This window comes from Berghia stephanieae, chromosome 7 (assembly GCF_034508935.2).
Source record: "Berghia stephanieae isolate SIO BIC M18660-M18661 chromosome 7, UCSD_Bste_1.3, whole genome shotgun sequence".
Lineage (NCBI taxonomy): Eukaryota > Metazoa > Mollusca > Gastropoda > Nudibranchia > Aeolidiidae > Berghia > Berghia stephanieae.
Window position 1 is genome coordinate 30,344,218 of NC_088366.1, and position 24,329 is coordinate 30,368,546.

Consider the following 24,329-nt stretch of genomic DNA (forward strand, 5'->3'; position numbering starts at 1 on the left):
ATTAACTTTATCCATTTTAATGATATAAAAAACAATCTGGCATATTTATCAATTTCTTCATTGAGCTATTTTATCCATAAAGATTGTTCACTCACAGCTTTGAGTTTTTTCGGGGTTTTTTTTTTTGTTTGTTTGTTTTTGATTGTTGATTTTTTAAATTCGTCTCTTTATTTATTTCACATATTTTAATTTCAAAACATTTTAACGATTGAAATTGGAACTGTGATTCACTGCTCTACTAGTTTGTTTGAAAATGGCGATCTACGAGATATTTTCACATCCTTTGCTCCAACGCCACAAAACACCAGTGGTTTCTAAGGCCACCTTATTGATGATAGCCATTCTGGCTCTTACATTCATATCTCCTTTACTTGTTGTTTACCGGAGTTACGGTAATGTTGTTGTATAATTTACTTTTGTTTCTTAGTGAAGTTTCAAGGAGACATTTTTGCCAGTGAAGACGTGTTTTGTCTTGTTTAAATTTAAATTTTAAACTTTTTTTCTTTTTCATTTCATTTGTTATCGGTATCCCTAACAGCTTTGGTTGTATATTCTTCCACTTTAGGAACAAACCAAGGGTATTAATTGTAAATTGTGCGGCTATGTGGTCCTGTGGTATGACACTCGCTTTCGGATCGGAAGGTCCTGGCCTCGCTCGGCGCATAGTTGAAGTTGAGTTCTTGGAGAAGGCTCTCTACTCACATTCTCTCATCGTGCTCATGTGTAAAATGAGAACCTGACCGTTAATAGCGTTGTCTCTGTCCGAAAAAATTATAACATCGCCTAACAGGCGTCATGTCCCGTCCTAAATGTTAAATGTTGCTGTTGGCCAGGGCCCCCTTGTAAAGCGCTTTGAGCACATTTAGTGGATATTGGGCATAAAAGCTCAATTTGTTTTTAATAAATGGGAGAGAGATATTGAAGTAAATGGATAGAAAAGAAAGAGAGAGAGAGAGAGAGAGAGAGAGAGAGAGAGAGAGAGAGAGAGAGAGAGAGAGAGAGAATTTAATTATTAATATGATTAAAATTGTTGATTTGAGCATCTTTCTTTATTATTTTTAATATTGTTATTATTATTATTATTATTATTATTATTATTATTATTATTATATTATTATTATTATTATTATTATATTATTATTATTATATTATTCATTATTATTATCATCATCATCATCATCATCGTTATTATTATTTTTTATTATTGTCATCATCATCGTTATTATTATTATTATTATTATTATTATTATTATTATTATTATTATTATTATTATTATTTTATTATTATTATTATTATTATTATTATTATTATTATTATTATTATTATTATTATTATTATATAGGGTAGCTGGGTCTGTTATATTTGGCCGAAAATACTTTGCAATAGACTAGTATCCAATCAAAGGGGTAGCAAGCAAATCTTAATGCTACAGATACAAAAATAAACTCTATCCACACAAGTGTTATGAATCTAGAAGACTACTTTAATTATGATAATATAACTTTTCTCCATTTTTCAGGCTTTTGGTTGCGAGAGGCAACCTATAGAGAACAGCCAACCGTGCATTTCAAAAAGCAGTTCATTATGATTGTTGACCTGCAGAATTCAGATAGACCAGCTGTTTACAGCACATTTCAGCAGTACAACCACCTGCTTCAGTCACAGTTAAGGATTCCAATTGTCAAGGTGAATAGTAAAAGCAGATAGGTCTGAAATATATGTTGGATAAATTTCAGTTTATTTACTGAAAGAGCTAGCTCCTCTCTAAATTAAGCTAGTAACAAATATTACATTGTTGATGACCTCGGGTTTTAAACTTCACTAACTGTGATCCTTCTGACCATTTTTGTGATTTTTCCAGAGAAGTTAATCAAAACAAGACAATTTTTTAAAAGCTTGACCTGAAAAGCAATAAGTACAGTGTTATCACTAATTTTCCTAAGAAAAAGAACATCAACAACATATATTTCTAATAAGTATATATTTTTTTTTTGATGAACAAAAAAATCTGAATTAGAAGGATGCTGTCTTCATCGTAAGTAATGTGATGATATTCCTTCTGTTTGCAGGAAGAGGCTAAAAAATATATGTAATCCAAATTTGGTGTCCATGCTTATATTATATCTTTTGAAAAAATAAGAAGAGCAATTAGAGAAATGATTGACATGTTTCTGATATTTGAGTCACAGAGAAGTAGACCAACTTAGTAAATTAGATATGAATTCGTGTTTATCATGCAAACAATAAATTTAAATTTTGACTAGGTTTGTCTTTTCTTTAATCAAAATACGTTTTTTCTTCCGACAGGTCATTGAGGACGATACAGACAGAGATGGAAAATTTGACAACATGACCCTCAATATTGAAATGCCAATGACTGGCACAGATAATGTAGTCGGGATTAAACTCCTGCTCTTTTTTGAGTACAAACTGAAGGTAATGACAGACAATATATTGCCTCAATTTGGTATTATACACGATTGAATTTTTACAGGAAAACCTAAACAACTATTCAGCTTGACTTGTCAATGGCCAAACATAGCATTTTTATGTTTTTAAGATTTATGTAGAAAGAATAGACTATTGAGACATGTGTAGATCATGTGTAGAAGTAAGACATCATTTTGATTACAAATATTCGACCCAATTTCGATGATTGTGATTGTAAAGGGTTTTATTGCACAGTAGTTTTATAGCATTAACAAATTATTGAAATGTCATTAGAAATGTGGAAATAATCGAATATGTGTGTTTACAGGCCTGCAACTCATAAAGATTTAATCTTTTGGGACTTAAATTTAGCCACATTTGGATTTTTTTGCTCAATATTCAGATTTTTAAAGTTAAAGTTTGGATTAAAAAGAAGTGAAAATGTGGTTATTTTACTTAGAAATGAATATATGTTCAAACTGAACTAAATTGCACCAATTTCAAAATGTGGCTTGGTACTGATTTATTTCTTCCAATACGGGTTTCCCAAATTACTGATTTTTTGTTAGCTGCCTTTGGCATATATTATCATGTAGATTTATTATCTGATGATAATATAATAATCTATTTGTTATCTATAAAGCGGAGGATTTCAAATGGAAATTAGATAAATCAACTCACATTTTATATTTTTTTTTGTTTTTTGTTAGCAGATACAATTGTATCATATCTTTACAATAAAATGTGCCTATCTAATATTTATCATAAATCTTTATCATTGGATATTTATAATAAAAAAATTATCTTCTATTTTCTTCTTCATCTCTCAGCGTTTCTCAGCCTTCACTATGGAATCTCTTGGATACATTGAATATAGCTCCCCTTTGCCTGGGTCCAGTTTGCATCACTATGGTGATCTGAGATTGAGACAAAAAGAGCTTTTAGGTCATAAAGGCAGCGATAGGAGATATAATGTAAGATTGATTAAACTTTATGGTTTGTTTACTGTTAGACTAGATGTCAAATAGCTGAGTTGATAAGTCTCTTTTTAAAATTGGGCTTCCTAAATTGAACCATGAAAAAGTAATCCTTTAAATCGAATTTTTAACGCGCAACTGAGATTTAAGTTAAATACTATCTTTTAAATATACACACACAAGTTCGGACTAAAGGCCAGAGGTATGGCCTATCTTAATTTATCAAATTAATATATAAAGTGTTGCTATTGGTTCTTGGTTGTATATTTTTTAATAATTGTGCATATATTATATATATATATATATATACATTGTCGCCATAGATTCTCAACTTTGTGTTTATACATTTTCATGCATGCCACGTCTGTAAACGAATTTCCATTTTTTTGGATGAATAAAGTATATCTTATCTTATCTTATCTTATCTTATCTTATCTTATCTTAATTACCCAGCCTTGGAGGGTATCCCAGTTTCTGTAGCATTCAAGTTACAATTGCTTGTTGCCCTTTTGCTAGGATGCTAATCGATTGCAAATTTCTTTCCTCCAGCTCTAAAAGAGTCAGTCCTGTGTTTTGTCTTTAATCTTGATCAAGCAATGTTGAGTATGATTAGTGACCAGATGAGTGACAGTGACTAAGCTACCAGAAGTTATGGACTGTAAAATACATTGAACAAAAATGAATATCACAGCTTAAAAAAACCCCGAAGACATAATGTACATTTTTGCATTGAGCTTTCATAGCCTAAAAATATTATTTGCTTCACTCATTGTGGGATACCTGAGTACCCAAATATCAGTATTCGATTACGTTATTTCAAGAATAAAAAGAATCACTTCGATTCCAAAATGGCTGACTATTGTTGACGTTTTCTACTTAACAAATTATCATTAGCAATCTACAATACACCACAAATGGCGACGAGCATCTAGAACCCAGATAAGTGCAATAACGTTTACATGTATTTTCATTCTACCAAGCCATAAAACTATAATCTATTGACAGACTACTACCAACTATTGAGCTTGCATTCTCCAGTCTTGTACGTGTACATACCAACATGCCAAGACCCGACACCTTCAACGAAGGACTAGAGTCCTTCACAAACTATAAAGAAAGACTGGATGCGTTTTTTGTTGCAAATGACATTGCCGAACAGAAACAAACAGCAACTCTGCTATCATCCATCGGGGCTAAAACGTACAACACACTACGATGTTTGACGTCACCCGACCTTCCCTTTAGTAAAAGTTATGAAGAACTTTGCAAACTGCTGTCCAACCATTACTGCCCCCCTCCACTTGAGATAGTTGAAAGATTCAAGTTTCATAAACGCAGTCAAGCGATGGACGAATCGCTTCCTGATTTTTTAGCATCCATAAAACGGTTGGCTGAACACTGCAAATTCGGAGACAATTTAAAAATGTCTCTGCGTGACAGATTTGTTTGCGGAATACGCAATGAAACCATACAAAAGAGACTCTTGCAAGAGCCAAATCTCACTTTAGAATCTGCAACAGCTTTGGCACTTGCAATGGAAACTGCCCAGCGAGATGCAGCGGAAATCCACACAACATCCGGCAAATCAACAGCTGATCTCAACATTATAAAAACAAATCAGCCTTTACCTACTAACAGAAGACATAACTCACAAACATACCCACCGTGCCAATCATGTGGGAAAAATAACCACAGGAGAGCCGACTGCTACCTCCGTGATGCAGTGTGTAAGTCATGCAACAAACAAGGACACATTCAGAGAGTGTGTCAGGCCAGGAAGGGCAGCCAACAACAGAGGAGAGGAGGAGACAGAACCTCACAATCCCGACAAGTTCACGAGCTAGATGAAGACAATGTTTCCGAAGATAATTTTACACTGGAAATGTTTCACATGGAAGGAAACACACCAAAAATAAAGGTAGACTTGCAAATCAATAATATTCCTACAAAAATGGAAGTTGACACAGGATCTGCTGTTTCAGTGATGACGAAGAGGGACTTCACAAAAACATTCAAAACCTTCCCAAATTTGGAAAAGACAGCTGTTCGTCTGAAAACATACACAGGTGAAACCATTATTCCACTGGGAAAAATTTCAGTTCATGTAGAACTCAACAATCAGAAGAAAATACTTCCACTCCTTATACTTGACAAAGGCAGCAATCCGATTTTGGGAAGAAACTGGTTGGCCGCTATAAAATTGAACTGGCAAAGCATACATCAGATGACGACACCTAAAGATAGATTCAATACAGAAAAATTGAAAGCTCAGTTTCAAGATATATTTTCAGATGGAATTGGAAAAATAAAAGGAATAGAGGCAACACTTCATCTAAAAGAGGGAGCCGTTCCCAAATTCCACAAAGCCAGACCAGTGCCGTACGCCTTAAAACAAAAAGTTGAGAAAGAACTAGACAACTTAGAAGAACACGGGATAATCACAAAAATTGCAACCTCGGATTGGGCCACACCCATCGTACCCGTATTGAAAAGCAATGGAACAGTGAGAATATGTGGTGACTTCAAGGTAACAGTCAACCCAGCACTTAACACAGAGCAATACACAATGCCAAAAATGGAAGACATGTTAGCTACTTTGGAACAAGGTCAAACATTCTCTAAAATTGATCTGAGACAAGCATACCTTCAGCTCCCTTTAGACAGTGCGTCACAAAAAGTAACAACAATCAACACGTCAAAAGGACTGTATTCCTTCAACCGTTTAGCGTTTGGTATTTCTTCGTCACCAGCAATTTGGCAAAAGACAATAGACACAATCCTCCAGGGAACACCCGGAGTTCAATGCAACCAAGATGACATGATAGTCACAGGGAAAACAAACGATGAACACTGGCAAAATCTGCTACTAGTCCTAGCTAGACTTCAAGAGTATGGACTGAAGGTCAATCTTGAAAAATGCCAATTCTTCCAAGACGAAGTTATCTTTTGCAGTGTCAAAATAACCAAAAATGGCTTGCACAAAACCGAAAACAAGGTCAAGGCCATCATCGACGCACCACAGCCAACAAACAAAACACAACTCAGATCATTCCTCGGGCTTGTAAATTATTACCACAAGTGGCTGGAAAATGTAGCTCAAATTGCGAAGCCACTGTACAATCTTCTACAGGATAACACAAAATTTGAATGGTCAACTGAAGCTGATCATGCTTTCATTCAAATAAAAACAATGATCGCTTCGGACAAAGTCCTCATGCGCTACGACCCCGATCGACCATTGCGACTCGCCTGTGACGCTTCACCATACGGCATCGGCTGCGTTCTCTCGCACATCACACCAGAAGGCGACGAAAGACCTATTGCATACGCCTCAAGAACCCTCAATAAGGCAGAACAGAATTACTCCCAACTAGACAGAGAAGCTCTAGCTATCACGTGGGGTGTTAAAAAGTTCTTCAATTATGTATGTGGCAGGCACTTTACACTAATCACTGACCATCAGCCACTCAAATACATCTTCTCGCCCACAAAACCAGTCCCTGCAATGTCTGCAGCCAGACAACAGAGATATGCAATTTTCCTTTCAGTCTTCGACTACTCAATCGAATACAGGAACTCCAAGTCAAACGCTAATGCAGACGGATTTTCACGATTGCCTTTACCCACCACAAACTCAAGTCAAGAGGCCGATTCAGCAGATGAACTATTCTATACAGAAGTAATAGAGTCCTTACCAGTCAACGCAGCAAACGTTGCCAAAGAATCACGCACGACAAAACACTGTCACAAGTCATACATTACGTCCAAACTGACAGATGGCCAAACACAGTCAACGAAGAACTGAAACCTTACTTCAACAAACAAAACGAACTGTCAGTGCAACAAAACTGTCTCTTTTGGGGATATAGACTCATCCCTCCACAAAAACTGCATGCAAAAATCTTAAGTGTTCTTCATGAAGGACAAATTGGTATAGTCAAAATGAAAAACTTGGCTAGGGATACTTCTGGTGGCCTGCTATTGACAAACAAATCGAGGCAACTACAAAAGGGTGCCCTGGTTGTGCTTCAGTTCAACCTGATCCACCGAAAGCTCCTCTTCACCCATGGCACTGGCCCGACAAGCCATGGCAAAGAATTCAAATAGACTTCGCGGGACCATTCATGGGATTAATGTTTCTAGTGGTCGTCGACGCCCATTCCAAATGGGCCGAAATAATACCGACATCCAACGCCACATCCATTTCAACAATCAATATATTGAGCAATCTTTTTGCAAGATTTGGTTTACCTGAACAGCTCGTATCTGACAACGCTGTGCAGTTCACATCCAATGAATTCAAATCCTTCACAAAGGTCAATGGAATCAAACACACCCTTAGCACACCCTACCACCCAGCAACCAACGGGCTGGCTGAGCGAATGGTCCAAACTTTCAAACAAGCTATGAAAGCTTCAAAAGATGAGAAGGGTACCATCCACACCAAACTGGCAAGATTCCTGTTTGCTTATAGGAATGCACCACACACCACAACAAACGAGAGCCCAGCATCACTTATGTTTGGCAGACATCTGCGAACTCACCTAGACATCATTCGACCAAGCATTCATACAAGAGTATCTTCATGTCAAGACCGTCAGCTTCGTACTCACTCTTCTGCCAACACCAGGAACTTCGACAACGGAGACAACGTCTTGGTCCGAGACTACCGCGGACACCAACGATGGCAACACGGCGTAATACATGCCCAAACGGGAACACGCACCTTTGAAGTCAAAACAGCTCCCGGAGCCATATGGAGACGACACTCCGAACCAAATTGTTCACACAAACACCCCTGCAATCACAAGCAAACCAGCACCGGCACCACTATTGGACATCGTCCCAAACTTCAGAACGGCTGAGATACCAACCATGGTTCAAACAACCCCAGCGAATGACCGAGATCCAAATTCTACGCGGTCACAGGTCGAGGTCCCGCCCTCACCACATAGAGAATTCCCAAATTCTCTAAGTCTCTCTGACAACATGTCACAGAGAACGCAATCTCAAAACAATCACAACACTACAAGTGCACCTTACACTACGAGAAGTGGTCGCAACGTGAGAAAACCAAACAAATTCACACTGTAGGCAGGGCCATTTATAAGCCTTAAGCTTGACTATAATATTGGAAGAAATATTTGTGACGTTGCGACCACAAACATAAAAACACTTTGCATCTACACAGCCGCATGAAGTAGACACTAGATCTAGTTAAGACTATTAGAGTCCATTACTGTGTTTTCTTTTATCATTATGAACTGTTGACCACTTCAACTAGTTTAGTACTACACAGAAGAAACACTTTTTCTTACTCATCATTGATATATGAGATAATTTTTTTTCCCTCGTATGCAAACATTATTTTTTTTTTTTTTCTCATTTACTTAATTAATCATTTAAGCTGTATAAAACAAATGTAAGAATGAATGAACCATTATGTAAACCAAAACGAGCGAAAGTATAATAGCTCATTTTTTATTTTTTTTTACATCATCTAATTTTTTTTAAGGGGGAGATTGTGGGATACCTGAGTACCCAAATATCAGTATTCGATTACGTTATTTCAAGAATAAAAAGAATCACTTCGATTCCAAAATGGCTGACTATTGTTGACGTTTTCTACTTAACAAATTATCATTAGCAATCTACAATACACCACACTCATCTCCTTTTGTCGTCAAAAGACCCATTATTTCTCCTCTCATCTTTTGGGATTCTATGTATTATTACTGTTTTAATTCTTTTTAGTTGTGGCGAAAGAGCGTCTTTGAACCCGAAAAGATAATTGTTAAGTATTTTGTTCCTTTTTTAATACTATTATATTGTTTTGGGCCCTTGAGTAAGCATTTCGGTGAACTCAGATGTAGATCAGTACTTAGCTGTAGACAATGACAAGTATTCTAAGGGTGCTAGTGAAAAAATGGTGCCTAAATGCACATTGTCTGAACCAGACAAAAAAAAAAAAAAACAAAAAAAACAAAACAAACACTGCTAATGCCATCGTTGTTCTTTTATTGAATTGCTTATGTTCAGAAAGCTGAATTTTATCTTTTGTTCTTTTTCATTTTTTGGGGGGATTTTCCTCCTTTGATCTATTTTGTAATTTTTTCCCCACCATTTATATATTTCAGAAAACTTTAGTTGATGCGACCAGTCCTTATGCAGGAACATACTCTTTATCTGAGATCTTTAAAACCTACACAAGACGCAATGGTATGGTGGGATTTTGTTTACTACTGCTGCTTTTTGTTATTCTTTTTAACTTACTCATTTACTTACTTACTCAATCACTCGCTCATTTAATTACTTTCCTGTCTACCTATCTACTTACCAATTTACTGACTCACTTAATTATATACTTGCTATTTTCATATTCATTTAATTACTTACTCCTTATCTTATTATTTACTTACATCCATACTTGTTTGCTTACTTACTTATTTATTAAAGCCCTTTAGTTTCCCCATGGAGCTTAGGCATGGCCATCTTTGATCTGAATCAGATAGCCCTACATTTTTTGAGGGTGTATAACGATGTGCTAAGTGAAATTGTACTGCAGGGCTGTTCATTTCCAAGCAATTTTTTAATTGTCTGTGTTAAAATATTTAGCAATGCTCAGGATTTTGGCTGTGGGAGGAGCTGATTGCTTTGACTAAAATGCATACTGAAGATAACAATGAACTGATCACCAGCTCATTCATTCCATCGCCATCTAAGTTTTTGTTTTTTTCTAGCTTGTTGCACATAGTCAGTAGTGCCGTTGCAGTCTTGTGGTATAACACTCTTCGTTGAATCTGAACCTTGTTAAGGGTTTGAGCTTTGCTGTAAAGTTGAGTCCTGTATGGTGTAAAGTTGGGTCCTGGGTGGTGCAAAGTTGACTCCTTTTAAAAGGCTCTTTACTCACTTTTTCTTATCTTACAGGTGTAAAATAAAATTCCTGGCAGGCAACATGTTGAAAGAAATAAATCATATTCTGTTACAAACTACATGTCTCGTCCTACATGTTTAGAAATGCAATTGGCTTGGAACTCCCTACAAAGCTTTTTGAACACATTCAGTGAAAATTGCTGTACATAAAATGTCAGTTGAACATATTGTAAAAGTGACCATACAAAAATGACACCTGTCAGATGACTTATACTACTTATTGTAGAAATTTTCTTCCATTTAAAGGTATGATAATTACATTATTAAGCGCAAATGAGCATGGTTAAACCATGCGTTATATAGATATGCACATAATTTATTTTAAACTCTGGAAATATAAAGAAATAGAGTTTAAAGCACTGCTATCTGTAAATATTGTATAAATAAAACTGTTCTGCCATGACAATGCAGTTGTGGATATTCTGACATCTGCTCTTGCAAAAATGATAGTGAAACTGTGCTCGTGTGCCCCAGCTGATCCTCTTTATGCAAAAGATTAAAACAGATGCTGGTTTTGAAACTCAGATATCACTTCAAAACTTAACTATGGCCAATGACCTTTGTAAGACTGTGTAATTTGTTACCAGCTTCGGAATTCAGCTTTGATCTACACAGGGGAAATGCATGAAGCAGAAAATTTAGTATATGGAAAACCCATTTTTACAGGAGAGCAACAGCCCCCCCCCCCCCCCCCCCCCAAAGAAAAAGAACAAACCCAATAAAAAAACAAATGATAAGTAAAAAACAAAACTATTCATCGTCACTCTGTAATTATAGAAAAATATGGCGCTTTTAACTTTCTAATTTTTAGTGTAACAAGAACATTTTAAAGGCCTTGTGTATAGATGTAGGGAATCATTCTGATGACAAAAAATGCAGATATCTCTTATGGGCCCAATTTTGATAATGATCAGTTTTGTCATTGTCTAGCATTTATCAGAATCAGCGACCAGTTGAGCTCTAGCACTTCAGTCTTGTGCCATGACATCAAATTGGATGTCTTTTGTCGTTGTTCCAGGTACAAGGCTAAAATGTGAGTTGCTTGGATTTAGTGGGAAGAATGTGCATCTGTGGTCTTCCAGAGGTTTACACTCGAGCAAGTGTCACTGTATAGCAGAATGAGAAGGACAAACTGACTGAAAAAAGTGTCCAAAAGTTTTCGATTATAACACTGTCAACTCCTTAATTTATAAACAATGCTATTATAGCAAATACATTCCCTCTCTTTGAAAATGTTAATATATATTGTATTCCCTCTCCTTGAAAATTATAAACGATGCTCTTGTAATGTATATATTCCCTCTCCTTGAAAATCATTAACGATGCTATTATATTGTATATATTCAGTGACAACTACCTTGGCTGACTCGTACAATGTGTGGACATCAGGACGTGCACCAGGCTCACCATTCACCATCTCCTCCATGATCTATTATCCAGAGGAAGTTGTATAGTATCCTTTATTTTAGTTCCATTTTAATTCCCGGTCAATGAAATAATGATTGATGATGATGGTGGAAGCTGTAATGATATTGATGATGGTGGGATGAATGATTATAATGATGGTGAAAATAATGCTTACGGTGTTGGTGATGAGAGAATGATGATGGTTTTTGTTTGACATGTAGGATAAGAGCAATTAATTAGCATAGACGTTGTATGTAAAAAAAATTATCTTCTAACCGAACTTCTTTTAGTAATTGATTCCTTAACACATGCCAGCTATACTCCAGGCTTTTGGTACCTAATCAAATGGGGATGGGTCCAGTATGCATCTGTGCTCCTCCTCTTCCTCTACATCTTCAACAAGGTCAAGGTCTTTGTGTTCCAGCATCAGGTCGTGACAACAGTGGTGGAAATGCCAGGAATGAAGGCCAAAGCATCGTGATGATTTACGACATGATTAGAATTAGGATTTTTACATTCATAAATAAAGAAAACCGTTCAACTCAAAGATACCCTTCTTTGCAGGAGATTTAAATAAACTGCAGAAGATATAACAGCCCAGTGGGAAAAAATAGCTTCGTCACATATCTCAAAATTAAGCATTTTAATTGGATAGTTTTACCCAATGTTTATAGAGATGGTGCGTCATTTGTTGATGAGAAATCTTGGCCTGAAATTAGAAAACCATGTATTTTTGTAGTTGAACGGTTTACAATCCTGACCACATTGAAGTCCATTCACCATCCCTTGTGGGTAAAGGATGTCAATCTTGTACCCTTTTTTTACACCTCTTAAATCTTTTGTCCTCTTCAACTTAGCTCACCATCCATTTTCTCGAATCAGAACATTTTGGGTTTTTTTTGAGTGGGATCATTTGCAGGATGATGACAGTCGAGTTTGTGTATCCTTTATTGTGGGGAGGGGAATGATTATCTTAACGCTCTCGAGTTCACCATGATTGAAAATTGAACAAAATTGTTTGATTTTCCATTCATATGAACTCGAGAGAATTAAGGTAATTATTATTTCTTAAGCACTTGATTGCATCCCTTTTGGCAGAGATCATATATATTTCAGGTTCTTGTAAGCCCAGATAATCTTTTTTCATATCTCTTAAATATATCTGTATATGAAAAGAAAATGTATTTTAAATTTCTCATCATTTTTCCGTTCTAGGCCTATCAAATGACTAATATATGTGAACAAACAATCAAGAAATAATTTAAAAAAACGAATTCTTTTGAATTAACATCATAAAAGACCGTTGGTAAATAGCCTTTAATTAAACATATGGATGGTGTTGTATTAAATCACTCCTGGGCCCTCAGTGTGTTGGCTTTGCTAGAAAATGTTTTCAATTGAATAAAAAATGAATCATTAACGCAAGGAATCAAATAAACTTCATACATTCTCAGTTGTTGTTTAATCTGTTCTATTCTATGCAGATCAAGGCTTATAACAAAATGTTTTTTTTTCATTGTCACTCCTTTACATGTGATGTTGATTTTAAAAAACACCAGATTATTATTTGTCTAATCACAAATACTGGCCAAATAGATTTCATCAAGAAATTTCATTGAAGCTGGAGTGGCATGGCTGTTATAGTTATTGCTTTCTTGCTGGTATTGGTAAAATGTTTTGTCAGGCACGTTTAAAATCGAACACTAACCTTAAAGGTATTATTTGTTTAGGTTGATTAATTTCCTACTCAAGATAAGTCACGAACAAACAATAAAAGTTTTAAAAATAAACATAATTCGATTGGGAATCAGTTGGAGTGAAAACTTTGAGGAGAATAAGATAAATTTTAGAAATATATCTTTTACTTTTTACTTTTTATTGGAATCTGATTTTAGTAATTGGGTGGGAGAACATTTTGCTTGAAAGAAATCTAAAAACATTTATCATATAATAACTTATCATAAACTGGCTTATGTACTCAATGATTTCAAAAGATCGTACAATTGTTTGTACATATAAGATTTGTTGAAAGGTGTGACAATGTTGGCGATGAAGTTACAACGAGAGAATGTTCAAACGTATGTGGATGTGAACAAATTAGAGATAAGACATTTTCTGTATGTAAGAAAATAAAGTGAAATTGAATCCATCATATGGATGGTGTTGTATTAAATCACTCCTGGGCCCTCAGTGTGTTGGCTTTGCTAGAAAATGTTTTCAATTGAATAAAAATGAATCATTAACGCAAGGAATCAAATAAACTTCATACATTCTCAGTTGTTGTTTAATCTGTTCTATTCTATGCAGATCAAGGCTTATAACAAAATGTTTTTTTTTTCATTGTCACTCCTTTACATGTGATGTTGATTTTAAAAAACACCAGATTATTATTTGTCTAATCACAAATACTGGCCAAATAGATTTCATCAAGAAATTTCATTGAAGCTGGAGTGGCATGGCTGTTATAGTTATTGCTTTCTTGCTGGTATTGGTAAAATGTTTTGTCAAGCACGTTTAAAATCGAACACTAACCTTAAAGGTATTATTTGTTTAGGTTGATTAATTTCCTACTCAAGATAAGTCACGAACAAACAATAAAAGTTTTAAAAATAAACATAATTCGATTGGGAATCAGTTGGAGTGAAAACTTTGAGGAGAATAAGATAAATTTTAGAAATATATCTTTTACTTTTTACTTTTTATTGGAATCTGATTTTAGTAATTGGGTGGGAGAACATTTTGCTTGAAAGAAATCTAAAACATTTATCATATAATAACTTATCATAAACTGGCTTATGTACTCAATGATTTCAAAAGATCGTACAATTGTTTGTACATATAAGATTTGTTGAAAGGTGTGACAATGTTGGCGATGAAGTTACAACGAGAGAATGTTCAAACGTGTGTGGATGTGAACAAAATTAGAGATAAGACATTTTCTGTATGTAAGAAAATAAAGTGAAATTGAATCCATCATATGGATGGTGTTGTATTAAATCACTCCTGGGCCCTCAGTGTGTTGGCTTTGCTAGAAAATGTTTTCAATTGAATAAAAAATGAATCATTAACGCAAGGAATCAAATAAACTTCATACATTCTCAGTTGTTGTTTAATCTGTTCTATTCTATGCAGATCAAGGCTTATAACAAAATGTTTTTTTTTCATTGTCACTCCTTTACATGTGATGTTGATTTTAAAAAACACCAGATTATTATTTGTCTAATCACAAATACTGGCCAAATAGATTTCATCAAGAAATTTCATTGAAGCTGGAGTGGCATGGCTGTTATAGTTATTGCTTTCTTGCTGGTATTGGTAAAATGTTTTGTCAAGCACGTTTAAAATCGAACACTAACCTTAAAGGTATTATTTGTTTAGGTTGATTAATTTCCTACTCAAGATAAGTCACGAACAAACAATAAAAGTTTTAAAAATAAACATAATTCGATTGGGAATCAGTTGGAGTGAAAACTTTGAGGAGAATAAGATAAATTTTAGAAATATATCTTTTACTTTTTACTTTTTATTGGAATCTGATTTTAGTAATTGGGTGGGAGAACATTTTGCTTGAAAGAAATCTAAAAACATTTATCATATAATAACTTATCATAAACTGGCTTATGTACTCAATGATTTCAAAAGATCGTACAATTGTTTGTACATATAAGATTTGTTGAAAGGTGTGACAATGTTGGCGATGAAGTTACAACGAGAGAATGTTCAAACGTGTGTGGATGTGAACAAATTAGAGATAAGACATTTTCTGTATGTAAGAAAATAAAGTGAAATTGAATCCATCATATGGATGGTGTTGTATTAAATCACTCCTGGGCCCTCAGTGTGTTGGCTTTGCTAGAAAATGTTTTCAATTGAATAAAAAATGAATCATTAACGCAAGGAATCAAATAAACTTCATACATTCTCAGTTGTTGTTTAATCTGTTCTATTCTATGCAGATCAAGGCTTATAACAAAATGTTTTTTTTTCATTGTCACTCCTTTACATGTGATGTTGATTTTAAAAAACACCAGATTATTATTTGTCTAATCACAAATACTGGCCAAATAGATTTCATCAAGAAATTTCATTGAAGCTGGAGTGGCATGGCTGTTATAGTTATTGCTTTCTTGCTGGTATTGGTAAAATGTTTTGTCAGCACGTTTAAAATCGAACACTAACCTTAAAGGTATTATTTGTTTAGGTTGATTAATTTCCTACTCAAGATAAGTCACGAACAAACAATAAAAGTTTTAAAAATAAACATAATTCGATTGGGAATCAGTTGGAGTGAAAACTTTGAGGAGAATAAGATAAATTTTAGAAATATATCTTTTACTTTTTACTTTTTATTGGAATCTGATTTTAGTAATTGGGTGGGAGAACATTTTGCTTGAAAGAAATCTAAAAACATTTATCATATAATAACTTATCATAAACTGGCTTATGTACTCAATGATTTCAAAAGATCGTACAATTGTTTGTACATATAAGATTTGTTGAAAGGTGTGACAATGTTGGCGATGAAGTTACAACGAGAGAATGTTCAAACGTGTGTGGATGTGAACAAATTAGAGATAAGACATTTTCTGTATGTAAGAAAATAAAGTGAAATTGAATCCATCATATGGATGGTGTTGTATTAAATCACTCCTGGGCCCTCAGTGTGTTGGCTTTGCTAGAAAATGTTTTCAATTGAATAAAAAATGAATCATTAACGCAAGGAATCAAATAAACTTCATACATTCTCAGTTGTTGTTTAATCTGTTCTATTCTATGCAGATCAAGGCTTATAACAAAATGTTTTTTTTTCATTGTCACTCCTTTACATGTGATGTTGATTTAAAAAACACCAGATTATTATTTGTCTAATCACAAATACTGGCCAAATAGATTTCATCAAGAAATTTCATTGAAGCTGGAGTGGCATGGCTGTTATAGTTATTGCTTTCTTGCTGGTATTGGTAAAATGTTTTGTCAGGCACGTTTAAAATCGAACACTAACCTTAAAGGTATTATTTGTTTAGGTTGATTAATTTCCTACTCAAGATAAGTCACGAACAAACAATAAAAGTTTTAAAAATAAACATAATTCGATTGGGAATCAGTTGGAGTGAAAACTTTGAGGAGAATAAGATAAATTTTAGAAATATATCTTTTACTTTTTACTTTTTATTGGAATCTGATTTTAGTAAATTGGGTGGGAGAACATTTTGCTTGAAAAAATCTAAAAACATTTATCATATAATAACTTATCATAAACTGGCTTATGTACTCAATGATTTCAAAAGATCGTACAATTGTTTGTACATATAAGATTTGTTGAAAGGTGTGACAATGTTGGCGATGAAGTTACAACGAGAGAATGTTCAAACGTGTGTGGATGTGAACAAATTAGAGATAAGACATTTTCTGTATGTAAGAAAATAAAGTGAAATTGAATCTCAACTGAATTTGATAGTGTTGTGATGTTTGTTTGGAAAACAAGTGATGGTGACATGAAATGGTGCATATTTAAAAAAAAAAATTATCATAATTTAATTCTCAAACACCTGCATGTTGAATTTTCCCTGTCTGTTTTCAAAATCAACACTCTTTTCTTTAATGGTTGGCCAAAGTATGTGGTATTAATGCAGTTGTGTCAATTATGCGCAGTTTGAAAGTGAATGTGAAGGAATGTCCATCTTGATGCATTAAGTACATATTTTCTTTTGTATATATTATGTGACATGAACAATGATGAATAGTATAAGACTGGCCTGATGCGTAAACCTTTGAGTTTCATCATATTGTGAATACAAGGAAGAGTTTCTGTTGTCGCTTTTGTTTTTGGGGTGAATTTTAAGATAAGAAAAAGAACGATTTAAGTAAGGATGAGTAAGATGGCTAGATACTGAGAGAGAGAGAGAGAGAGAGAGAGAGAGAGAGAGAGAGAGAGAGAGAGAGAGAGAGAGAGAGAGAAAGAGAGAGAGAGAGATTTTTCAACAATGATTCTTTTGTTTGTTTTTAAATGATAAATTAAAAAAAAAAATTAAAATAATATAATGAAAGATTCATTGGCTCCATGTTTAATACATATACAATAATATTTCTACTATATTATTTAATCATACTTAGCAAATTTGAGATTGTGAGTCAAAATTTTTAGTTTGTCATGATTTCTTCATGTTATTCCGTCCATTGCAGTAACATATTAGACATTCATTTTAAAAATATCATTCCGTTTCTTGTTTGAATATTATTTATGTTTAATCATAGTGCAAAATTTTAAAAAAGCAAGATGTCGGTACCATTAAAAAAAAATTAGACTTAGTATATTGACAATGTTAGAACATTTTAAGATTCATATTTTTATTATCTAGTTTTTGTTATAGTTAATGCTATCTCAAAAGATGCAACAATAAATCACGAAATTATTAAAACTGTCTCTCTTTTCTTTTACTGGGGTCCCGGAACTCTTGGAAAAGGACTGGTCTTTATGTTGGGTTTAGAGAAAGATTTTTTTCCCACCTGGTCCCTCTTTCCATCCAGCAATGATTTGGTAGCTGAGTCTGTTAGATCTGGCAAAAAGCTCTTTGTGATAGAAGAGTCGTAAGACTGTTATCTTCATTTTGTGATGAATTTCATCTCACCTTCGCCGAATAATGAAAAGGTGGTTCAAGTTCAAGTCAGGCGAGCCGATATGTTGTTTAAAAAGACTCTTTACTCACATTCTCTCACTACATGCAGATGTAAAATGAGTGCTCGACCAATAACAACACTGTCGCTTTTGAAAAACAATTTTGTTATAGTAAGTGTCATGTCTCGTCCTTCAGTTCAAGTTTTTCTCTTGGCTTGAAACCCCTTGCCAAACGCTCTTGAGTAATTAGTGGGTACTGCAATATTTAAACTCTCAAGTTGTATATATTGTGATTTCCAATATGGACTTTGTGAGGGATGAGAAAAGGAGGGAAGGGGGATATGTGTGTATGCATGTGTGTGTGTGTGTGTGTGTTCGCGCATGCTTGTATGTGAGTAAATGTCTAGTTTAAATTGTATGCATGGTACAGACCTGAGCGTGGCTTGGTGGTTCAGAAATAGGGTATCTCGTGTTGTCACATAAGTCAAGCAATGTTAAATATGATCAGTTGCTGTATTGGTGACAGTAAACAAATTCTGGTCCCAGTATTGTGTCCTCGGGTAAAGCACTTAATGCATAATACCCGACTCGACACAGCTGTGAATGAGTACCTAGCTACAAACAGTGACAGATATTGTAAGAGCGTTAGTACATAAAGGACACCTGGCAGGGGACTAGTACAGTTTACAATGGAAATATGGTTCCATACGGCGTGCTGGGGGAATAAATCAAACATGTGAAGCCCATTGAGCATGGTTAATCTGTTGGAGTGCACTATATGACTCTATGAATGTTCTTTTTTTATAGAATAGATGTGGAACAGCAAGAAATTTAGCAATGACAGGATTTTAAACGTGGAACCCTTCAGGCTGAGGAAACTGGAATGTGTATTTACGAGATCCAAGCATACCCACCACAATATTATCCAATCCTTGCTACTTAAATCTGATTTTCAAGGGACATAAGCAAACACAAAACATTACTGCCAACTTATAAATGTGGGGTCATATCCCTTGCAACTTAACGGGCAGAAAAAAAAATGAAATGTTTGCCGTTTGCTTTCTCCTCTGATCTGGTGACAAGAAGGGTCTGCCTTAAAGAAGGGCGTCTTAATCAGGATTTGAAACATGTCCGTTTGCTTGTGAAGGCCTGATCAATACAGTTATCTGATCTTCTGTCCACCTACCAGTGACTGGATAACAGTCTGTTTGATCTTGTTGGAAGTACTTTGCGAGGCCATACTTCACAATTCTTCATCCCCCCCCCCAACCACCACCACCACCAGGCCATAATGGACTGACTTATCGATTCCATATTCTACGAGCTTCCTTTTTAGATGGACACTTACATTATATGTCAATTGTCTATAACCAGGCACTTATTGACACCCGAGTCGAGTGTATGCAAAATGTCTCACCGAATGAGACTAAACTGGGACCAGAATTTTTTGGTTGTAATTCTAAATGAAGAATAAAAATATACAGTAGTTCCTTTCATTCACCAGGGGAGATAAATTTTATATAGGGCCTATCTCGAAACAGGACCGAGTTAACGTAGGCGTTGATCGCAATACAGCGCCACAAAGTGAGCATAAAGGTCTAAGTTTTTTTGCTCAAGGAAAATAAATACATAGATGCCTTCAGTGTGTCCCGAACCCAATCATTCATAAGGTCAATGACCACGCTCGATATTGCGTGACGTTGTTACAAAACAAGACATTTTACGGCTAAGCCACTGGCGCTATACATCATTAAATGAAAGACATTGTTAAATGAAAGACAGAGTATTAAGTTGTTAAACTCATAGCTGTTATCTCTTAAATGTATTAAGTGAAAGCGAGTGTGGACAATGTCTGGACGGATGACAATGAACATTCTGCCATAATGATGGGTAAGACAATCTTTGCACTAAATTGTCACATTCAACTCAGATAAATTATAGAATAAATGAAGTTGACGTCAGTCGGATTTGTTATTGTTTTATGACCGCCAATTGGGTGATAAGTTCTCGCTAAATTCTCCCAGACTATGATGGTATACGTTTAAATCAAATACTCCCCAGTTCTGCCTGCAAGATCAACCATTTGTAATATTGTAGTGAGAACGAATCACACGGTCTTTAATCGGTAACGACTTGGTGGGTCTTCTGAGTTCCCATGATGGGCAGAGGTCACCGGAGAGATTCTAAATTTCCCATTTACATATCTCTGTTATGTGCTATTATAGTCCCAAATTAAGATTTGAAAGAAAGGAGTTGTGATAATAAATAAATACTTATTGGTTATTAATACGTATATTATTGTACCTTGTAAGTTATCGAGTGTGTCCTTTGCTTGTGCCTGATTTGGGTCTTAAAGATAATTTCAAAATGGACACATCTGTGGATTACTAGGTGGAACCTGTTCCCTAATTGAACTAGTCCCCTTTCCTTTTATGCTTTTAATTTCTACAATTTTTTCTCTATTATTTTCCTTTTTACTGGAGCTGAAATGACCTACTAGCGTAAAAAACCTTAAAAAAACAAAAACAAAACAACTTAAAACACCAACCAAACAACCCCTCCCTAAAAAAATCCCCAACAACCCCCCCCCCCCCCCCCCACACACACACAAACACACAAACACAAAACAAACAAAAACCCCCAAAAAGTAGAACCCCCCCCCCCCAAGTAAAAAAACCCCCCCCAAAAAAAATTAATTTAAGTCAAGCAAACAGAAAACAATAACAAAGAGCAGAGCGAGGTCAATTAATTAATTCTACAGACAATGTTTAAGATTGCATACAGTTTTGTATGTTGATAATATTTATCTGCGAGTGGAACAGGTGAGTATTTTACTTAAACGCACACATTCTATACCCGACTAATATAAAGGAACTGACCGATATTATTTAAGATGTGGAAAAGGAATTGTTCAATGCTGCTACATATTATAACATTAACATATAGACGACGTGCACTTATTTGCAGGCCCGATAACCCAATTTATTATGGGCTCATTGAAGTCATGGAAATCTAAAAAGAAACGACAACAATGTCAAACAAGGCCCATACTTGCTTTCAGATGTCAGACCTACATATATATATATATAATATATATATATATATATATATATATATATATATATATTATATATATATATAATATATATATATACGTTGCAAATAGTCAAAACCAATTTTGAGTTGGTTTATTAACCTAAAAGTGATTAAAATTCATCAATCTAAAAGTTTTCAAAAAAGAAATAAAAATTCTAAATCTGAAAAAAAGAATGCGAAGACAAATATTGCTTTAATTTTTAAAATCAGAAAAAAGAAGAGCACTTCACGACTGGGGATCGAAACTCATACCTCTTGATATTAGGTTATCAAACCTGCAAATGTGTGCATGTCGCCCTGACTCAATACTCAATGTCTCTTTGATACGATAAATCACAACGTGCAATTTGTGTACCTTGTCCGTAACCGTTCGAATAAGTCTTAATTTTTGGGGAAATCGTGTTCTTTTTCATCGTATTTTTCTCTCTGCTTCATCTGGCAGAGTATGATATGATATGATATAAGTCCAGATTTATGTAGGCTTTTACAGCCTTTTATCTGCTCTTGTGTATTCGTGAACGTATTTAATTCAAGTCTCTCAAAACTGGGCATGCCACATAGTGGAAGGAGGTGTCTGAATTTAACTTTACAAACAGTATTTTTCTGTTTCACAATGAGCATCAAGACGGCACTTCAATGCCTACAATGAAGGGGCGTCGACAACTGTATCGGCAAACAACTTTTCAGATTTTAATATTGCACTAGTGTTGCAGCTTTCTCTCACAGATTCAAAACACGCACTTTCTGATACCAGTATAGAACAGTACCCTATTTATTTTGTAAACGCAATGGTCTGAACATCGAAGCTATCATGCCAGAGTAAGCCTAATCATTTTTTTTCTTGACTTTTCATAACACTTAAACAGCGACATTGAATATATTTCTTATCACAACTCCTTTCTTTCAAACCTTAATTTGTGATTTATCGTATCAAAGAGACATTGAGTTATTGAGTCAGGGCGACGCGCACTTATTTGCAGGTTTGATAACCTAATTCATTATTATGTATGAATGTATGGGCTTATTGTAGTAATGGAAATCTCAAAAAATGACGCAAAATATTGTCCATTACAACAATGGTAAACTAGGCCCAGAATTGGGTTCGAATGTCAGACCTGCTGTTTGGAGTGATATTGAATTTTATCTTTGAAATGGAAAGAAATGAAAAAAAAAATTCTTGTCATGTTTGGAAACTATATTTCTATCTATTGTCCTCAATAAAACAAAACAAAACAAAACAAAACAAAACAAAATCACTAGAATCAGAAAAGTTGATATTTATTTATTTATTTATTTACTGCATTTCAAGAAGAAGAAGAAGAAGAAGAAGAAGAAGAAGAAGAAGAAGAAGAAGAAGAAGAAGAAGAAGGAAGAGGAGGAGGAGGAGGAGGATGAGGAGGAGGAGGAGGAGGAGGAGGAGGAGGAGGGGGAAGATGTAGAAGAAGAAAAGACCAGATTTGTGACATTTTAATTTATCATTTTAAGAAATTACATTAATTTCCCCAAATAGAACATAAAAGCTTAACCAAGTTCCATATTATTGTTGGCTATAACTATAATCTTTAACAAACTGCACCGACATAATAGACACCTAGTTAAATGAACATAACCACGCCCCTTGGACGGTCGTCCAAATGTAAACAATGACAATTAATGTTTATTTAAGCAAACAACAAGGTATCATGATCGACGCTATGAGTATAAGTAAAAAAGCTCGCCTGTCCTACACGGCTGACCAAGGTCCAATCATATAAAACTATGCGTAACATTTTAAATTTATAGTCTGATTGAGTGAATCAAATGGGAACTAATCACACAGCTAGTGATCTAAAAAACAATAAAAGAGAGCAGAGAATGTCAACTTCCTTCATTCCATTGTTTGTAATCAACCAGTTATATTTGTCCGAATGGGCTTGAGGCGTGTCACAAAACCCGCGTTTTGATTGGTCAAAAATCTATTGATCCATATCGTTTTGAGGCGATTGGTCACACATTTTACAAGGGAAGGGGAAAAGGCATGCTCTTTTTCTTTCTCAAGATACCAGAACAACGTCATTGACAACGTAGTATCCAAACCGGTCTGCGGACCTCAAACCGTCCATTTCCAGACACACCCCAGGGAAGCGTTGGCGCGGTCCGGTTGGGACCCTTGTCTGGGCAATCGGAAGCCTGAGAAAGGAGCGCACACACAGGAAGATTTTATGAATTGGGCCTTGTATTACGGCTATAGGACACAGTATCGAAAAGAGTATGGCCCGAATTCGGGGATACCGTATACAAGGGTCAGTATTGTTATAATTGATAGTGGTAGTGATGATGATGATGATGATGATGATGATGATGATGATGATGATGATGATGATGACGATGGTGGTGGTGATGATGATGATGATGATGATGATGATGATGATGACGACGACGACGACGATGATGATGATGATGGTGATGAAAATGATGATGATGATGATGATGATGATGATGATGACGACGACGACGACGACGACGATGATGATGATGATGATGATGATGGTGATGATGATGATGATGATAATTGTCGCAAATGTGGAGGAGAGGTAGCGAATAGGTGAAGATAAATAGAGGTAAAATAGTTTCCCCAGGTACAGAAGTCTCCTGGTGTCTCTTTCACCCTGTTATAGATAGATTTAGTTCCTGGCGACTGGACACAGACAGTAATAAAGTTTTAAGTTTAAAGAAATAGGTAGTTGTTGTGGTAGATGTGGCACGTTATCACGTTATATATGGATAGATCAGGTTCATAAGATAAGTATTAATCCCCGTTAATTCAGAAATACTTTAATATAAATCAATAGAATAACCTCACACAATAACATGTTAACACACAAGTAAA

General features: G+C 35.0%; 2 protein-coding genes across 3 annotated transcripts in view; both read left to right on the forward strand.

Annotated features, from left to right (window-relative positions):
• The first annotated feature begins 194 nt into the window (after window positions 1–194).
• LOC144977041 (transmembrane protein 231-like) lies at window positions 195–18,167 on the forward strand. Its single transcript, XM_078921761.1, has 7 exons — window positions 195–392; window positions 1,521–1,687; window positions 2,309–2,437; window positions 3,262–3,405; window positions 9,546–9,627; window positions 11,689–11,794; window positions 12,064–18,167. Exons 1-7 carry the CDS (start codon window positions 254–256, stop codon window positions 12,227–12,229), a joined length of 933 nt encoding a protein of 310 aa, XP_078777887.1. The 5' UTR covers window positions 195–253; the 3' UTR covers window positions 12,230–18,167.
• Window positions 18,168–22,244: 4,077 nt separating this feature from the next.
• Window positions 22,245–24,329, forward strand: part of LOC144977044 (uncharacterized) — a 16,737-nt gene continuing 14,652 nt past the window's right edge. For both annotated transcript variants that reach the window (XM_078921764.1, XM_078921763.1), the window contains exons 1-2: window positions 22,245–22,279; window positions 23,499–23,742. In XM_078921764.1, the coding sequence (XP_078777890.1) occupies window positions 22,272–22,279; window positions 23,499–23,742 (252 nt within the window). In that variant the 5' untranslated portion in view covers window positions 22,245–22,271. The remainder of the gene's footprint in view (window positions 22,280–23,498; window positions 23,743–24,329) is intronic.